The sequence below is a fragment of the Rattus rattus genome, chromosome 11 (assembly GCF_011064425.1).
Source record: "Rattus rattus isolate New Zealand chromosome 11, Rrattus_CSIRO_v1, whole genome shotgun sequence".
Lineage (NCBI taxonomy): Eukaryota > Metazoa > Chordata > Mammalia > Rodentia > Muridae > Rattus > Rattus rattus.
The window spans coordinates 8,614,430-8,631,378 of record NC_046164.1 but is presented as its reverse complement, the minus strand read 5'-3'; the positions used below and the strand labels follow the sequence as shown (position 1 = coordinate 8,631,378).

Below are 16,949 nucleotides of genomic sequence, written 5' to 3'. Positions count from 1 at the left end.
TTAATCTGGAACGGACGTGGAACCTCATGTCTGAGGGCTAGCTCTCAGAGTACTAGAAGCTACTCGAGCTGCCAAGGTTAAAAGGCAATCGTAGTCCTACCCAGATGTGAAGCTTATAAAACACAACAATCACCAGAGCAACACTGTATGGGAAAGGTACAACAGAAGCATTTCTGTCCCATGGGTAACCAGCAACTATTTACTTACTGGACATAAGGCCCAGTCAATAGAAGGGAATTCATGTATGGTATCGGAAACACCTACTGAGCTCTGTGGCTGGTAAGGCTGGACTCTGGAGGAGAACCTACTAGCATTCCTTCCCTGACCCTAGACCATCTCTAGCTGAATTCTAAATAACCATAGGCGAGTACAGCTGTTGCTTGCCATCAGATAGGCTTACTTTTGCAGCATATACCATAACGGAAAGCTGCGACTAGTCAAGAATCAGAAAAGAACTAGTAACGTGAGAACCAATTCCAAATGATGTACCTGCAGCATAACACTGCACTGAAGACTCAGAAAACACTCCAGGAGGGACAGCAGAGTATGAGGGTTGCAGGAACCGGATGCCTGCTGTGAGACAGGGTCTTCTACATGTGTAAGGGAAACCACACCCATGAAATCTTAACAATTTGGTTATCTAAACAAGAGCTGGAAAAAATAACACCAGTTGGCATGCCAATGTGGCATTAATGACTACTTAGAGGAGGGAATCATTCCTCTTCTTCAGAAATGAGGACCCTGAAAGGTTATGCAGTCCCAAGTGGTCAGCACTAAACCTACATTCATATGAACAATGCTAAACGAAGTCAGAGGTTGTATTTATAAACATTGTGCATGTATGCATGTGTGCGCACACGCGTGTGTGCTTCTAAATGGAAAGAACTTCTGAGGATAGGGCAGGGAGGACGTACTGCACGCCAAGTTTGTAACTCTTCATTAACTTACTGAAGGGTTCCAGGCCAATAACTAAAGTTCTCTAAGCCAAGTTCTCCTTCACCTGTGAGAGGGGGAACACATTCCCTCCCCATGTGCAAACAAAATCATTTAAAGCAATGTCTGATCCTAAATATGAAAGTAACTGCTACAGTTCCCCAGAGTACCGATGCACAAAGTTCAGGGGGAAGCTGGGGGACCATAGACAGTCCTACAAATGCACAGGTGAGAAACATGCAAGATCCCAGACCCAGCAACTAAGAGCTCTGCAACAGGGATAGAATCAGAGTCAAGTGTCAGCCCCCGGAACCCCGGCGTCTTCAGTTCCAGCTTCTATCCTTTAATAAAGGCCCCTGGTGGCTGTCTAGATAGCTCCGTGATGGTGACACCATGCTCAGAATGTCAGAGACACAAGTTTCAAAGGCAGAGGCAGAGGGCTCCCTGCACGGAGGTGGGAGGACACTTGAAGCATCCGAGGCAGATGGTTATGTACTTCTAGTTTTAAAGATCCCCACGGACTGAATTTCTCCATATTCCTGAGTTACCTGTCTCGGTGTCTAATCCCCGCTTTCTACTTATGTCCGTCTTTATGACAAACTGAACTTTTTCTCTTGCTACAATTTTAAAATATTTCCTTTTATTTGGTCTCCTGCGAGAGTAAAGAACATCTGTTCTGCATCTTCTATACAATAACCTTTCAAATACTTGAAGACAGTTAAATCACCCTTCGTCTTCCCTCCTCCAAGTTAAACAGTTCTGATCCCTCGGAGCCCTCTCTTAGGACCTGGTCCCTATTCCTTACATCACTTTTGCTGATCTTCACTGGACTTTCTCCAGAGTCTCCACGGTCTTTGCCAAATGCAAAGACCAAAATCGAACACAGCACTAATGCCAAACAAAGCAGGACTGCTCTTTGCTTCTGTCTCACTCTCTCGATAAAACGTTCCAAGTGGTGTGGATGACTTTTTTTTTTCAAAAACTATATTGCTCTTTCTAAACCTCTTGCTCTGTAATCATGAATGCTACTATTTCATGGCACCTTTCTTTAAGGCTTGTATCAGATTTCAGGGGCTTCAAATAATTTCTGTTAGTGAAGACGGAATTTAGAAGTGTACTAGTTCAGAACATTTTTCTACTGACTATAAAAACTAAGAGAGAAAAGCTGTCAAAACAAAATCAAATTCACACAATCCATAAAGTAACCATCAATATCTACATCCTGGTGATGTTTTAGGACATATTTTCTTCATGCCTTTATGTGCACTTAAAAATCCATCTTCTAGTTCAAGTGTCATATAATCTAAGAATCTCTGTGAGGGCATCTGAAAAAGTTTGTGAAAAACAAATTAAAGGGCTAAAATTTGTTTTTAAATTTATTGACAAGTTCATGAAAAATGGTGAGTCTTAGCACATTTGAAATTTTATTTGAGCTTTTCTCTTTGAATCTACCATCTATAATACATATTAACGCAGTCTTTCACAGCTGCATCGATTGTAAGTATGTATTTATATGTATTTATCTGGTGGCACATTTCTAACAGTTGAGGTTCTGGCAGTAACTGAAATACCTTAGAGTCAACTGTGAGAAGTAACGATATCTGAGAACAGCTATGTCTCACGTTTCTCTTCATTCTTATAATCATGAAACTACCTATATCCAAGTTCCCATTTCATAAATACTTTAAACCATAGTTATATCAGTTGTTAATATATACATTTAGCAGTTGATTATCTTTCTCAAGGTATTACAAAACCATTATTTTTGTTTGTTTAGAAAAGCTGAACTAAGAAGATTTTCTGTCACAATGTTTTCATTTTAGAAAGTCATTACTTTCTGAAGTACGGACTTTTCTTATCTTTTTCGCCCTTTTCATAAGAGCCCCTCTGGCTGTCTCCTCTGCCTAAGAATTCCCTCCAAAGGCAGTAGACAGTTCTGAGTGGAGGCCAGGTTTGACTTCTACTCTTCACACAGCAACATAGCCATGCACCTTACACTGAAACACTAGATAACCTCAGGACACCATCATTACCATCGCCTAACTGAGGAATACATCTCAAAACAAAAGAAAACTGCCAGCTAGCAGAAGCTACTTCAAGTCTTCATGACTTCAAGAAACAAAATTCCTCTACAGTGAGGAACTGAAATCATAGCTCCATGAAAAGCTACTGTGAAAATGGCCGAGCAGCAAAGTTAAAGCAAATTCTGACAAGTGTTAGATGAGAGGCAAAGCCAAAGTCGCTCTATTAATGTGTAGGGTGATAGAAGCCTCTGGCTATAAGGTATGGTTCCAGGTCTGAATCTACATGCATGTTAAAGAAAAGCCATGTATATATACCGTGTGTGTGTGTGTGTGTGTGTGTGTGTGTGTGTGTGTGTGGTCATTTATACAACTATATATATATATATATATATATATATATATATATATATATATATGCCAGAATTGGGGTGAAAGAAGTTCTCAGAATATCTTTTTTCTGTAACAATGTTAAAAACCTATGGATGGTTGAAACAAAAGCAAGAAAATATGCGCATGTGTATTAACTGTGGACCCTTGTTACCAGAAATGGGAGAGTGGACTTTTCTCTTGGTATCAGGATTAGCACAGGGGGGATGTCATTTTGACTTCCAGCATGATATTTCTTGTAAGAAGGAGATTCTAGAAAGGACTCCTTGAAACACATCTTAAATCCTAGGGCCATCTTACAATAGTACAGTGGCAAAAATGGTTCAGTTATTTTGAAGGTATGGTAAAATATTCACATCCCACACCACAAGTGACATTCCAGTGCCTACTGTGTGCCCAGGAGGAGCCAGCCATGTCTACAATAGGAGGCATGGCTAGAGCAACTCTTGTTTACCATGGCAGAATTTTTGAGGAATTAAAATTCTGAAACACATCAGAAACGTTTAATACTCCATGTCTATAGATGATTTGATTCTATACATAAATAACCATAAAGACTCCAGGGATCAGCACATTCAACAAAGTAACACCATGAAAAATTAATGCATAAAAATTGGTAGCCTTCCTATATAGGAAATAAGACACCTAAAAAGAAATCTTATTCACAATAAAAATATCTTGGAATGAATCTAACCAGGTAAGTGAAAAATTTAAGACACTGAAAAAATTTCAAGATGATACCACACTCATGGAATGGAAAGATTAATATTATAAGAAAGTCCATCAACAAAACGCAATCAACAGAATCAACGTATCTGTGATGATTTGAATATGCTAGGCCCAGGATGTGGCAATACTAGGAGGTATAGCCTTGTTAGAATAGTGTGGCCTTTTTGAAGGAAATGTGTCACTGAGGGGTAAGGGCTTTGAGACCCTGTTCTAGCTGCCTGAAGACAGTCTCTTCCTAGTTACCTTTAAATTAAGATGTAGAACTCCCAGTTCCTCTATCACCATGCCTGCCTGGATGCTGTCATGCTCCCTGCCATGATGCCAATGGACTCTAAACCTGTAAGCCAGCCCCAATTAAATTCTGTCCTTTATAAGAGTTGTCTTGGTCATGGTGTCTGTTCACAGTAATGGAAATCCTAACTGAAACAGAACTTGGTACCAGGAGTTCAGTATTGCTGTGATAGGCCTGACCATGCTTTTGTTTGGAGGAATGTGGGTTTTGGGACTTTGGATTTGGAAAGAAGTGGAATGTTTTAACTGGGCCTTAAGGAGCCATCTTAGAAGGAATATGGAAGACAGTGGTCCTGACAGTGATCAGAATTGTGGGGGTCTGGCTAAAGAGGTTTCAGAGGAAAGGAATGTTAGTATGTGGCCTAGGAACAGTTTTGCAATATTTTTGTGAAGAATGTGGCTGCTTTCTACTCTCATCTGAAGTGTCTCCCTGATGCTTAGGCTTAGGTGAAGAGAATAAGATAAACTGCATTGACAAAGGAAGTCTCAGATAAGCCCAGCATAGATGGTGTCCTCTAGTTTACTCTCATGAAGAGCATTTTGATCAAGCATAGCAAGCTTATAAAGGAAAAATACAAAATGTATGGTTCGAGTAATAAAGGGACACCAGGAAGTGAAATGGAGCCGAATCCTGTGATCAAGGAGATAAACAGATAAGGGAGTGGTGACGGTGACCTCTGGGCAAGATCCCACCCAGTTTATTGTTTGCTTATTCTTTGCATTTCCCATTGAACAAGGAATACTTATGTCATGTTAAGCATTATTATTTATTGGTTATTGTTTTCATCCAGACTTTTAATCTGGAATGAACTACAATCCAGAAATGGAGGACACAGGCTTTTGATCTGGATCTTGAGGCATAGTGGCCATGAAAAGCTTAGGCCTAAGCATGACTGTACAAGCCTTTAATCCCAGGAGACAGAGACAAGCAGATCTCTGAGTTCAAGGCCAGCTTGATACAGAGCAAGTTACGGATAAAGAAGAGCTTAGGCCCAGGCATGGGATAGTTAGTATGCACCTTTCTGTAACCAGGGCACTATAGAGGGCAGGGCTGGAAAGTGACCCAAGCTCTTCAGAGAACCCTAGAAGATTGCGTGTGGATCCCAGACAATGGAACAAGAAGTGATAAAGATGAAGTTGCCTTGGATGCCACAGATGTTAGAGATGTCAGAGCCATGGGATACCTGCCAAGGAACGCTGCTGACAGGGAGTGGAACCAGCTCAAAAGAACAAAGTTTGTTGCTGGTGAATGCCAGAGCTGCCAACAGCAGGCAACAAGGTTGAAAGGAGTTGGAAATCTGAAGAGCGCTTTGACACAGGACAAATCAAGAGTATGGGGTTTGCACAGATAGTCTTCTGTCTTGCTTTGGTCCAGTATTTCCTCACCATAACATTTCGGAATGGTAATATATATCCTGCACGATGTTGGAGGTATGTGATCGAATTTATGATTTTGATTTCTTAAGGGATATACTCAAGAGATCACATAAACCTCAGAAGTGACTTTGAACTTTGGACTTTTAGCATTGTTGAGACTGTTATAGACTATGGAACTTTGGAAGTTGGACTAAATGTATTTTGCATTATGCTGTGCCTAGGTCTGGCCCCCGTAGAATCTTGTGTTTGAACAAGCCGATGGGGGTCAGGAAGTGGAATGTGATCCTTTAAATGTGCTTGGCCCAGGAAGTGGCACTATGAGGAGGTGTGGTTTTGTTGGAGGAAATGGGTCACTACGGGGTGGGAGTATGAAAGTGGAACGAAACAGAGCGTTCTCAAATAATGGAGTACAATTGACTGAGAAACTTTTATTTATTTTTTCAACATCATTAGCTTTCAGAAAAATGCAGAAAAAATTAAAAGTATTTTGAAATTTCATCTTGGCCAAGTTAGATGACAAAGCACAGAAGAAAGAAAGAAAGAAAGAAAGAAAGAAAGAAAGAAAGAAAGAAAGAAAGAAAGAAAGGAAGAAAGGAAGAAAGGAAGAAAGGAAGAAAGGAAGAAAGGAAGGAAGGAAGGAAGAAAGAAAGAAAGGAAGGAAGGAAGGAAGGAAGGAAGGAAGGAAGGAAGAAAGAAAGGAAGGAAGGAAGGAAGGGCGGGTATATGCTGTGCTAGTGTGTATGTCAGGAAAGATACACATTTATGCACTGCTGGGGAAGGGGAATTCTGGCACAGCCCCCATGGAAATCAGTGTGGAGGTTCCTCAATGGCTAGAAATTCACCAATGTGACCCAACTATTCCACTCTTGGCATACTCCCATAGCAGTCAAGGTCCTGCTACAGAAATATGTGTTGGTCCAAGAAACCTCAAAAATATGGTTGTCTGAGAAGATCTTCACAGTGACAGAGTTGACCTAATGCCCCAAGTATGGATGAAAGGAGACAGGTAGTTAACAACTGCTGAGAGAGAGAGTCAGCCCTGAGTAACACGTACCAATCGGCAACACTAAATTGTATGTATGCAAATCAGCAACGTTTAAAGAAGAGGTAACATAGTCTGGAGTCTGTGGGGAGGACACAAGAGGACTTAGAGGGGAGATGAACAGTGGAAATGATGTAAAAACATCACTCATGTATGAAATTCTCAAAAATATTTAAAACAAATTCTTTTAAAATAACATTTTAGATGCCTAGAATAAACACAAATAAAAATCAATCCTTGTGTACATAAAACCATTCATTCAGGAATCTCACCCAGGAGCACTGAAATAGCCACTGTTTCACGGCAAGGTTTCTCTGTGCGGTCCTGCCTGTCCTGGAACTCACTCTGTGGACCAGGCTGGCCTCAAACTCAGAGATCTTCCTGCCTCTGCCTCCCAAGTGCTGGGAGTAAAGGTGTGCACCACCACCACGTGGGTAAGAAATTACATTTTAAAAATATGCATTTTATACATGCACCAACTGCCACTCTCGCACCTGAATGAACCGTCATTTATTCAACTGTGTTGGTCACCTAATATTTCTCAGGTGTGATGACTGCCTCTGATCAGGCAGTGACGAAGGGCAGAAGATGGCTGCTCATACAGAGCCCATCTGTAGTTGAGGAGAAAGACATTACATAGCTAAGGAAAGCTCGCAGAAAGATGCAGCGGTTCGCAAAGCCTGGCTACTCAGTTCAGAAGGGCAGAGTTCAGATGGACAGTGGGGAGGCCTCTGTGAGAGCCCCTACTCAGGGGTTAAGATGTAGGGCAGGTTCCAGACAGAGTAGTGCATGAGGCAGAGAGAACGGCCAGCCTAAGGGGTCTACTTCAGGATGAGACTTACGCTCCAGGGGAACAGAATCAAAACTGACAGTGGTGTGGGAATAAGGAGAAAAGTTAAAAGGCCAGAATCACTTTTAAACCTTGGAATCTACAAAAAATAAAATAATTTCCCATATTCTAGCCTTTTTTTAATTTGAAGATCATTAATTCCTCACAAGGAGCAATCTCCATTAAAGGAAATGGTTTTACAGCACCTATGTAAACAAATTTTATTTATTTATTACTGTGGTTTTTTCCAAAACTATTTATAATTCAAATATTTTTAAATTACAGAAAAAACTAAATGTTAGTCTTAATTTATTCTTAGCTTGAGAAAGTTTGTTATCACTGTCCAATTCCAGGTGCAAAAACATTTTTGCTAATGTTACAAATTAGCTACTTAGAGAGAGCTACCCAAACACACCTGCACCTTTTCAAAACTGATCTAATACTGTGAGAGAGTAAGCACGCTAAGGTCATGGGTGCTTAGTCATCAAAACCCCATTGTCCCATCTGCCATGTAGAGTGAACTAAGCAATTACTTAGACTCTCCAAGATGAACTTGCATCTCATCCCATTCTCTCCAAAGGTCAGGAGATACTCAATGCCTACACCTCCCACAGATGGCGGTTTAGTCCTGTGACTTACTGACTTTGACTAGAGGGAATGGGGTCTAAGGAGGAGCCCGCATTCCGAAGCTGTAGCGGGTAACATCGCATTTTAGCATTCAAAGCAAAAGAGTGTAGTTGTTAAGAATTTAGGCTCTGTCACCAGCTGCCCAGAGCTTTCATCTTGCTTCTGGCCTCTCTTAGTATAAACTCCATGTGTTTATGTTTCCATCACTAAGACAGGGGTAATAGTATGTACAACGATCAAGATGGCCATGAGCAGAAAACAAATTACAATATGTACAGAATTCTCCAGTCCAGAGCGTCAGCAAACCATAGCTATAATATGACCAGTGCTTAACATTACGTCACACCAAATACACTCATGTTGGGCTTGTTTTTCACAATGAAGACTTTTACAACTATGTCCACCATTTGTCTATAAATCTCAACAGTCATGGGTTAAAAAAAAAAGACAATAAATAAATAGTTGAAAAAAGCCATAATAGGGGGTTTGGAAAATTAATCTAAATATGGAAATTAAAATTTAATGACAAGACTACTTGAGGAGTGGCAAGACAGCTCAGCGTGAGACGCACCTGACTGCAAGCTGGGGGATCTGAGTTCAATCCCTGTGGCCACCCTGGTGGAAGAAGAGAACAAACACCTGCAAGTGGTCATCTGATCCCCACAGGTGTGTAATGGTGCATGTGCACGGTGGTTATAAACACACACACACACACACACACACACACACACACACACACATGTATTAAATAAGTAAATAAATAAAGGTAACTTAAAATCCAAGTCTAGTCAGGCATGATGGCATGTGTCTCTTATTATTTCTTGTAAAGCTAAGTGCAGGACCCTAAGACCTGGAGTCTGCACATAACTGCTGTGATGCTGTCCCCCAAGTCATTGCTGATTGGTAAATAATGATGCTGACAGCCAGTGGCTGGGAAGAGGAGGCATAGGTGGGGTTTAGGTTTCCAGGGCTCGGGGTCAGAGAGGAACCATGAGGCAGGGAGAAGACAGGAGGAGGAAGGAGAAGTCACCACAGGTTAGGAGTAAAGAGGTGTCCCTGTGGGCTGGTCAGCTGGAGTTAAGAGTAGCTCAGATGAAACATAGAAAGTAGTAACTCAGGGTTATCAACAGGATGTAGACCTCAACAACATAGGAAGTAGCATCTGCCCAGCTCTTGTGCTGGCTAAGGCGTATCGTAAATATAAAGGTTCCGTCTGTTTTTTATCTGGGAACTAAATGGTGTAAAGGTCGGGTAGAAACCCCAGGATTAAATAACTTCTACTCTACACGAGATCAGTCTGGTCAATGTAGTAAGACTTTGTCTCAATAAAAAGAGAAATTATGGCTCTCTGCTCCTCCCTATTCCAGAGACAGCCACATCTTCTCCTGCAGTGCCAGCCGCCTCCCATAGACAAGATGGTGAAGGTCAGTGTGAACGGATATGGCCGTATTGGGTGCCTGGTTACCAGGGCTGCCTTCTCCTCTGCATCTGTCAAAGTGGACATTGTTGCCATCAACAACCCCTTCACTGACCTCAACTACATGGTCTACACGTTCCAGTATGACTCTACCCATGGCAAGTTCAACGGCACAGTCAAGGCTGAGAATGGGAAGCTTGTCATCAACGGGAAGCCCATCGCCATCTTCCAGGAGTGAGATCCCGCTAACATCAAATGGTGCTGAGTTAAATTAAGTGGCGCTGGTGCTGAGTGTGTTGTGGAGTCTGCTGGCATCTTCACCACCATGGAGAAGGCTGGGGCCAAAAGGATGGGGCCAAAAGGGTCATCATCTCCGCCCTTTCAGCCGATGCCCCCATGTTTGTGATGGGTGTGAACCACAAGAAATATGACAACTCACTCAAGATTGTCAGCAATGCATCCTACACTACCAACTGCTTAGGCCCCCTGGCCAAGGTCATCCATGACTACTTTGTCATCGTTGAAGGACTCATGACCACAGTCCTTGACATCCCTGCCACTCAGAAGACTGTGGATGGCCCCTCTGGAAAGCTGAGGCGTGATGACAGTGGGGCAGCCCAGGACATCATCCCTGCATCCACTGGTGCTGCCAAGGCTGTAGGCAAGCTCATCCCAGAGCTGAATGGGAAGCTCACTGGCATGGCCTTCCCTGTTCCTACCCCCAATGTATCCATTGTGGATCTGACATGCCGCCTGGAGAAACCTGCCAAGTATGATGACATCAAGAAGTAGTGAAGCTGGCATCCGAGGGCCCACTAAAGGGCATCCTGGGCTACATTGAGGACCAGGTTGTCTCCTGCGACTTCAGCAACTCCCACTCTTCCACCTTTGATGCTGGGGCTGGCATTGCTCTCAATGACAACTTTGTAAAGCTCATTTCCTGCTATGACAATGAATACGGCTACAGCAACAGGGTGATGGACCTCATGGCCTACATGGTCTCCAAGGAGTAAGAAACCCTGGAACACCCACCCCAGCCCAGCAAGGATACTGACAGCAAGAGAGAGGCCCTCAGTTGCGGAGGAGTCCCCATCCCAACTCAGTCCCCAACACTGAGCATCTCCCTCACAATTCCACCCAGACCCCCATAATAACTGGAAGGGCCTAGGGAGCCCTCCCTACTCTCTTGAATACCATCTATAAAGTTCGCTGCACCCCCCAAAAAAGAAAGAGAAATTATTTGAGGGCCTCTGGGTCCCTGACCAACTCCTGGGCCTGTATCTCACACCTGGGATGGAGAATAGTAGTCCATTGTTTCCAGGACGGGTGTTATCTGGCCGTGTAGGGTAAGTTATTTAGACCTCTTGTGTGCTGTGGAGGAGCAGACTAAGGAATGAGATTTCCATTCACTCTTGGTTTCGGTGACTCCTCCCCCTGTCCTCATGCCCCAACCTCTCATGCCTTCCCTGCTTAAAGCTCTCAACCACCATATTTCCTTCTCTACATTTCTTTCCCCTATGCTCCACTGTCTGCCCTTCTTGAAGGCAGTTCTGCCCCCTTCCCAGTTTCATGGCTTCCAGGAATACCCTGGAGTTAAAGAGTGAAAGGTGTGATCCCTCAAGCAGGGGCTCCTTCTGGACCTGGGCTGCCTTACTCTGTAAAGTCATTTTCCAGTTTCATCCATTCATCGGAAATTTGCACTTTCATTTTTTCTTACACATGAACAGAATTCCATTGTACATATGTGTCACACTTTTAGTACCCGTTCAGTAATTCATGAATGTCTATGCTGATTCCACTCCCTACCTATTGTGAAAAGGATTTGCAGGGGCTCCTGTGACATAATGAAATCTTTGGTTATATGCCCAGAGGTGACAGAGCTGGGTCACATGGTAGCTTCGTAATTATCATTTTATTGGTGTAAATATGTGTTATAAATGGCCTAGCGAGATAGATCGGTGGCCAAAAGCACTGGGTGCCTTCCCAGCGTCCACACGAAGGCAGATAACAATCTGTAACTTCAGTTACAGGGGCCTCACACCTTCTCCTGACCCCTACGACACAGGCATGCACATGATACACAGGTATATATACATAAAACTAAAGTTAAATAATACTATATAGGTGTTCAGTTTGTGGGCAATGACTCAGCAGCTGTGAGCGTATTTTAAAAATAAGCAAGGATTGTAATTCCCCTCTGGGTATTTTATCGCCCACAAAAGGAACCTCACTTACGTTAGCAGACGTCTACAGTCCTGCATCCAGTCCTCTGACAACTATGAACTTACTTGTCTCGTGGATTCACCTAATCTGGGCGTCTTTCATAAGTTAAATTATACAATTTATGGTTGTATTTGTTGCTCTTCTGTTGCTGTGACGAAGGACAGTGCTTATCGGGCCTACAGTTCCAGACGGTTAGAAGCCATGGTGACAACCTGAGGTTTGCAGGCAGGGGCAGTGAGCCGAGGGCTCGCACTTTCGACAGCAATCATGACACAGAAAGTGAACTGGAAATGGCAGGAGTCTAACTTCCCAAGGGGCTGAATTAAGACTGTGTTCTGCCACACCTAGCAACACTTAATAGTTTTAAATTTTCAGTTTTTTTAAAAAAAAGACATTTTAAATCATCGCAGTTGTTTATAAATAACCAAAAGCTAAAAGAAAGGTAATCATTATTTCTGCCTGACACAGGAGGATAGCTTCTCCAGTACGGGGGGAGGGGAACTAATTGTTATCACATTTTCTGTATTTACAGTGCAGTGGAGGGTACATGCCAGGGCCCTTGTATGGAGGTGAGGAGAACTTAGAGAAGTCAGCTCTCCCTTCTACCCTGTGGGTCTTACGTGGTCTTGGTGGTAAGTCCCTTACGCGCTGAGCTAGGTCGCTGGCTCTGGTACTTTGGCCTTGAGATTGGTCACATGACACGGCTCGGGCGGCTCTCGAGCTGTGGGCTGCCCTTCTGCCTGTCTTCTGCACGGCTGGAGGTACGAGTACTCGCCACACCTCGGCTTTTCAGTGCTTAGTGAGGCGGAAGCCGTATGAGCAGGCAGATGTGTGAAATAACATATTAACAACAATGACAATAGATATGAGAGGGGACGGGCATATTTATAGCTTTGATGACCGCGTCAGGACTCTCTCCCAGTGCCACATTTCCTCCACCAAGGCCACAATTCCTAAGCCTCCACATAGAGCGCCCCCGCTGGGAACCAATACCCAAATGTCGGAGCCCACGAGGCCACCTCACTCAGGACAGCGGACTTCTGTGTGCCGTTCCTTCCCTTGGCCCCTTAGATCTCATGGTTTATCTGTGCTGGAGCACAGAAAAGCACATTACATTTTATAAGTGAATAATGCCCAATCATACTTGTGTGCCACATTTTAATATTTATCAGTTACTAGACACTTGGATTGAAGTCCCCCTTAGAAGCGACTATGAAGAGTGCTGCTTTCAACAGTTGTACGTGAGTACTTACCTGCCCGTGTTTTCTGTTCCCTCAGGTATAATCTTAGGAGTAAAATTGCTGGGCCATATGGTAAGAATCTGTTTAATTTTTTTTTGAAAAATTGCCAAGCTGTTTTCCATTTTCCATTCCAACCAATGATTTAATTTTATTCACCTAGCCTGCAAACTCCTCCAGAGCAGTAACCAAGCCTTGGGCTCACCATAGTCCCAGAACCTGGCATAGGGCCTAATGCAATGGCTATCTATGAAGACCTGCACATGATTAAACACTCAAAATTCTTTCCCAAGGTTTTCCTTCTTCTGTGACTCCCCTCACAAAAAGAATCCCTTCCCGTTTTATTTAACTTCTATCTCTCCAGCTTCTTTTTTCCATGAAGAACTATTTTAAATGAAATATTCCAGCACATCTACAAATGGCCGCTCTACAATCGCTAAACCAGGAGAACTGTTAGAGCGTCTCATCTGCAGGGTAGAGAAGTGACCACGCTACATCTGATTTCTAACTTGGTACAGTTTGCAGTCAAGCAGAGCCTCAAGCATATTTCCAAGGTGATCATAAGCAAATATTCTTGGCTCTCAGACGCCCTCTGCTGGCCGTGCTGTCAACAACACTAAAGGGCAACACATGGGACAGGAGGCAACATATGGGACACATCCTTAACAAAGACAGCCAGAAGAGATCGCAGATGAAAGGACCTTCCTTTCCTAGAAGCTCTGGGTGGGACTGGCCTCCCCCTTCCCGGACTGGCACTCGAGTACCCTGATGACTTCCAGCTCCCAGCAGTTAAAGAGACCGCGTAGAATAAGCCCACTTTGGTTGTCAAACACAAAATGGACATGTAACTTGGACAGAATTTAAACTTTAAACACGACTAATACTTCTCAATATTAACTAGTTTTATATCTTATAAAAGGACACATAAATGTAAATAAATTCTCTGCCTCTGTCCGTCTCTCCAACGTCTTATATAAGACATACACAACCCTATATATAAAACTTGCATAGTTACAAATTCTAAGACTAGAGGCTAAGTGGCCAACTGTGCGTAAGTTACTGAGGGTTGTAGGAGTTTCCTACAATGGGCAGAACTTTCCTTCAAGGATGACCATTCCCTACTGCTAAGAATGTGTTACCTCACAGACCTTACATGCATGACACGGGTTAGACTCTGAAACCTGAAGATAGTCCTCCATCATCTAGCTAGGCCTACTGTCATCAGACGAGTCACTAAAGGAGAGGACTTTCCCTACCAGATCAGAGAGGATCTCACAGAAGAGAGTGGGAAGATTTAAAGGGTGAGCAACTATGGCTGGAGGAAGAGAACAAAAGAAAAGGACTTCCTCTCGTGGCAAAAACCCATTCCTAATGACAAATGACAAATGACAAAGAAATGAGGACCACAATACAAAAAGTCACAAGCTACGAGCTGACTGACTGGGCTTCAGCCTTTGAGCCTGGTCCGGACAAGCTTTCAGCCTAAGCAATAGCAGGTTCCAGTCCTGCCACACTGACGGTAGAAATTATGAATCCTTCTATATCATGCCTCGTGAGGCTATGCATTATGGACGCAGTAGAAAGCATGTCCTGCAGAGTACGCATGCGTTAAAATATAGGATTGTGTGGTTCGGAAACACAAGAACCAAGAATGGTCATCTAAAACTAGACTTTCCCAGAGCCCATTCACTTCCTCGTCCAACCAATTATCTATGAGCATATGGGAAATTTCTAATGATAATGAGTAATATCTAAGAAAAATTCAGTGTTTTCTAAGTAGTTATCATCTCCAACACTTAAAACTTAAGGACTTTAAAATGAAATAGACAGTTGTTTCATCAACTCCTTTAAACAGTCTTTGCAGTTTGACACAGTTCAGCCTAGGACTGTCTTCCCATTACCTATCTTTGTCTAGGTATGCATGTGTACATGTAGAGGCATGTGCTCACATGTGTGCAGGTGCCCCTGCACATATGGACACATGCATGTGCATGCCAGACGGCAACCTCTCATGTTGCTCTTCAGTCGCTTACACCCGAGTCCGTGAGTCGGGGTCTCTCACAGGTTTAGGACCCGAGGATTAGAATAAACTGACTTTCCGGTGAATTTCAGGGATCGGGTCTGGCCTGTCTCCATCTGCCCAACACTGGTAGCACACGCACACAGCGCATGGCAAGCTGTTCACGTGGGCGCTGAGGATCTAACTCACGTCTTCATGCTTTTACAGCTTCACCAAATGAGCTGTCTCCCCGCTCCTGATTACCCACCTTAATGCGTGTTATTCAGTGCTGACTTCGTATGAACTTATACCGGTCACATTAGCAGAAGCCAATGACAGTTATCGTCTCCACATGAATTAAGGTTTGGCAAGTCCGAGAGTATAAGCAATGCCAAGGTTTGCTTGCCTCGAAAGGACAAAGACTTCTAAGGCAAGTGTCACATACTTTTCCTGTGTAAATGCATAAAACTGGTACTCGTGGGTTACTTTATAACGTGACTTTATTGACATAATGACCATATTTTGGAATTTGCGTTCCGTAAAGTAGGAGGTCCAACTCCTCCCGCATAGCATTACTGCAAGCATGACAGCCCCTTGCTTCTTGAGTGGGTTCAAGGTTAGGGCTTCTCAGCCCTACTGCAGGACTTCCAGGCTACCCTAGTGAAGAGAGGCTATACTTTACCAACACTTAGAAGACAGCATCCGGACGTGGAGCATGACACTTACTTTTTCTGTGTTCTTTCAGCCTGTCTTGCAATCTCAATGGCTGCCTTTCTCGCTTCGAAGTCTTCCCTTTTCACGATTTCCCCTGTCCCACGGTAGCCTAGCTCCACCAATTGGCGAGCCAGGCCTTCGTCCTGAGGGAGAGACCAACCGGCACATGTGTGGGTGAACTGTTTTCAATGCATACAAAACAATTGTTTAAGCTAAGTGCCCTTCTTTGAAAGAACACAAGGGCTATTACATATACAAAACTGCCTCCTGACAGTACAATTAGACACAGTCGGTCCTTTTTCAACCACAGATATACAATGAGAAGAGAGACATGAACCACCAAATTTTCTCCAAGGGATCAGAGAGCAAAGATCTATTGTTTTTTTTTTTTTAAACAATTTATGCAAGCAGCAGTAGACAATTAACAGTGTATCTTTAAAGAAAGATCATTAGAGACACTCGTGTGAATACAAGAAGGCCGTTGACACTTCAGTGCACACAAAGAGAAGGGGGAGCGTTCAGACGGCCCAGTGCTTCAGACTGACTTAAGTCAATTAATTAGCTGATGACCCAGAACTGTACAACTTCAAATGGGGCTAAAGAGGAGCAGATGAATTCCTACGAAACTGAAAAGGTACTGTTCCTCAACACTGGCGGTGCCAATAAAAGCAGAAAAGGCAGCACCCAAAAGGAGAGCCACACGGTGCCCAGAGCAGACAGAAGCGAATTCCCCCACAGTATTTTAAGCCTGTCATATTTCAGTTATTTTAAGAATTGTGTCATAGCTTGAAGGGGTTAGACCCCATATGAACAGCAACGCCAACCAACCAGAGCTTCCAGGGACTAAGTCACTACCTAAAGACTATACATAGGTAGCAGAGAATAGCCTAGTAAGAGCACCAGTGGAAGGGGAAGTCCTTGATCCTGTCAAGGCTGGACCCCCGTGAATGGGATTGTTGGGGGGAGGGCAGTAATGGGGGGAGGTTTGGGAGGGCAACACCCATATAGAAGGGGAGGGGGAGGGGCTAGGGGATGTTGGCCTGGAAACCAGGAAAGGTAATAACATTTGAAATGTAAATAAGAAATACCTAATTTAATAAAGATGGGGGAAAAACACAA

At 43.4% G+C, this 16,949-nt stretch overlaps 1 protein-coding gene across 1 annotated transcript in view; it reads right to left on the bottom strand.

Annotated features, from left to right (window-relative positions):
* Cfap299 (cilia and flagella associated protein 299) overlaps nt 1-16,949 on the bottom strand; it is a 177,588-nt gene that overhangs the window by 142,571 nt on the left and 18,068 nt on the right. Inside the window, 1 exon segment of the mRNA XM_032916784.1 lies at nt 15,843-15,973. Within this exon segment, the coding sequence (XP_032772675.1) occupies nt 15,843-15,973 (131 nt within the window).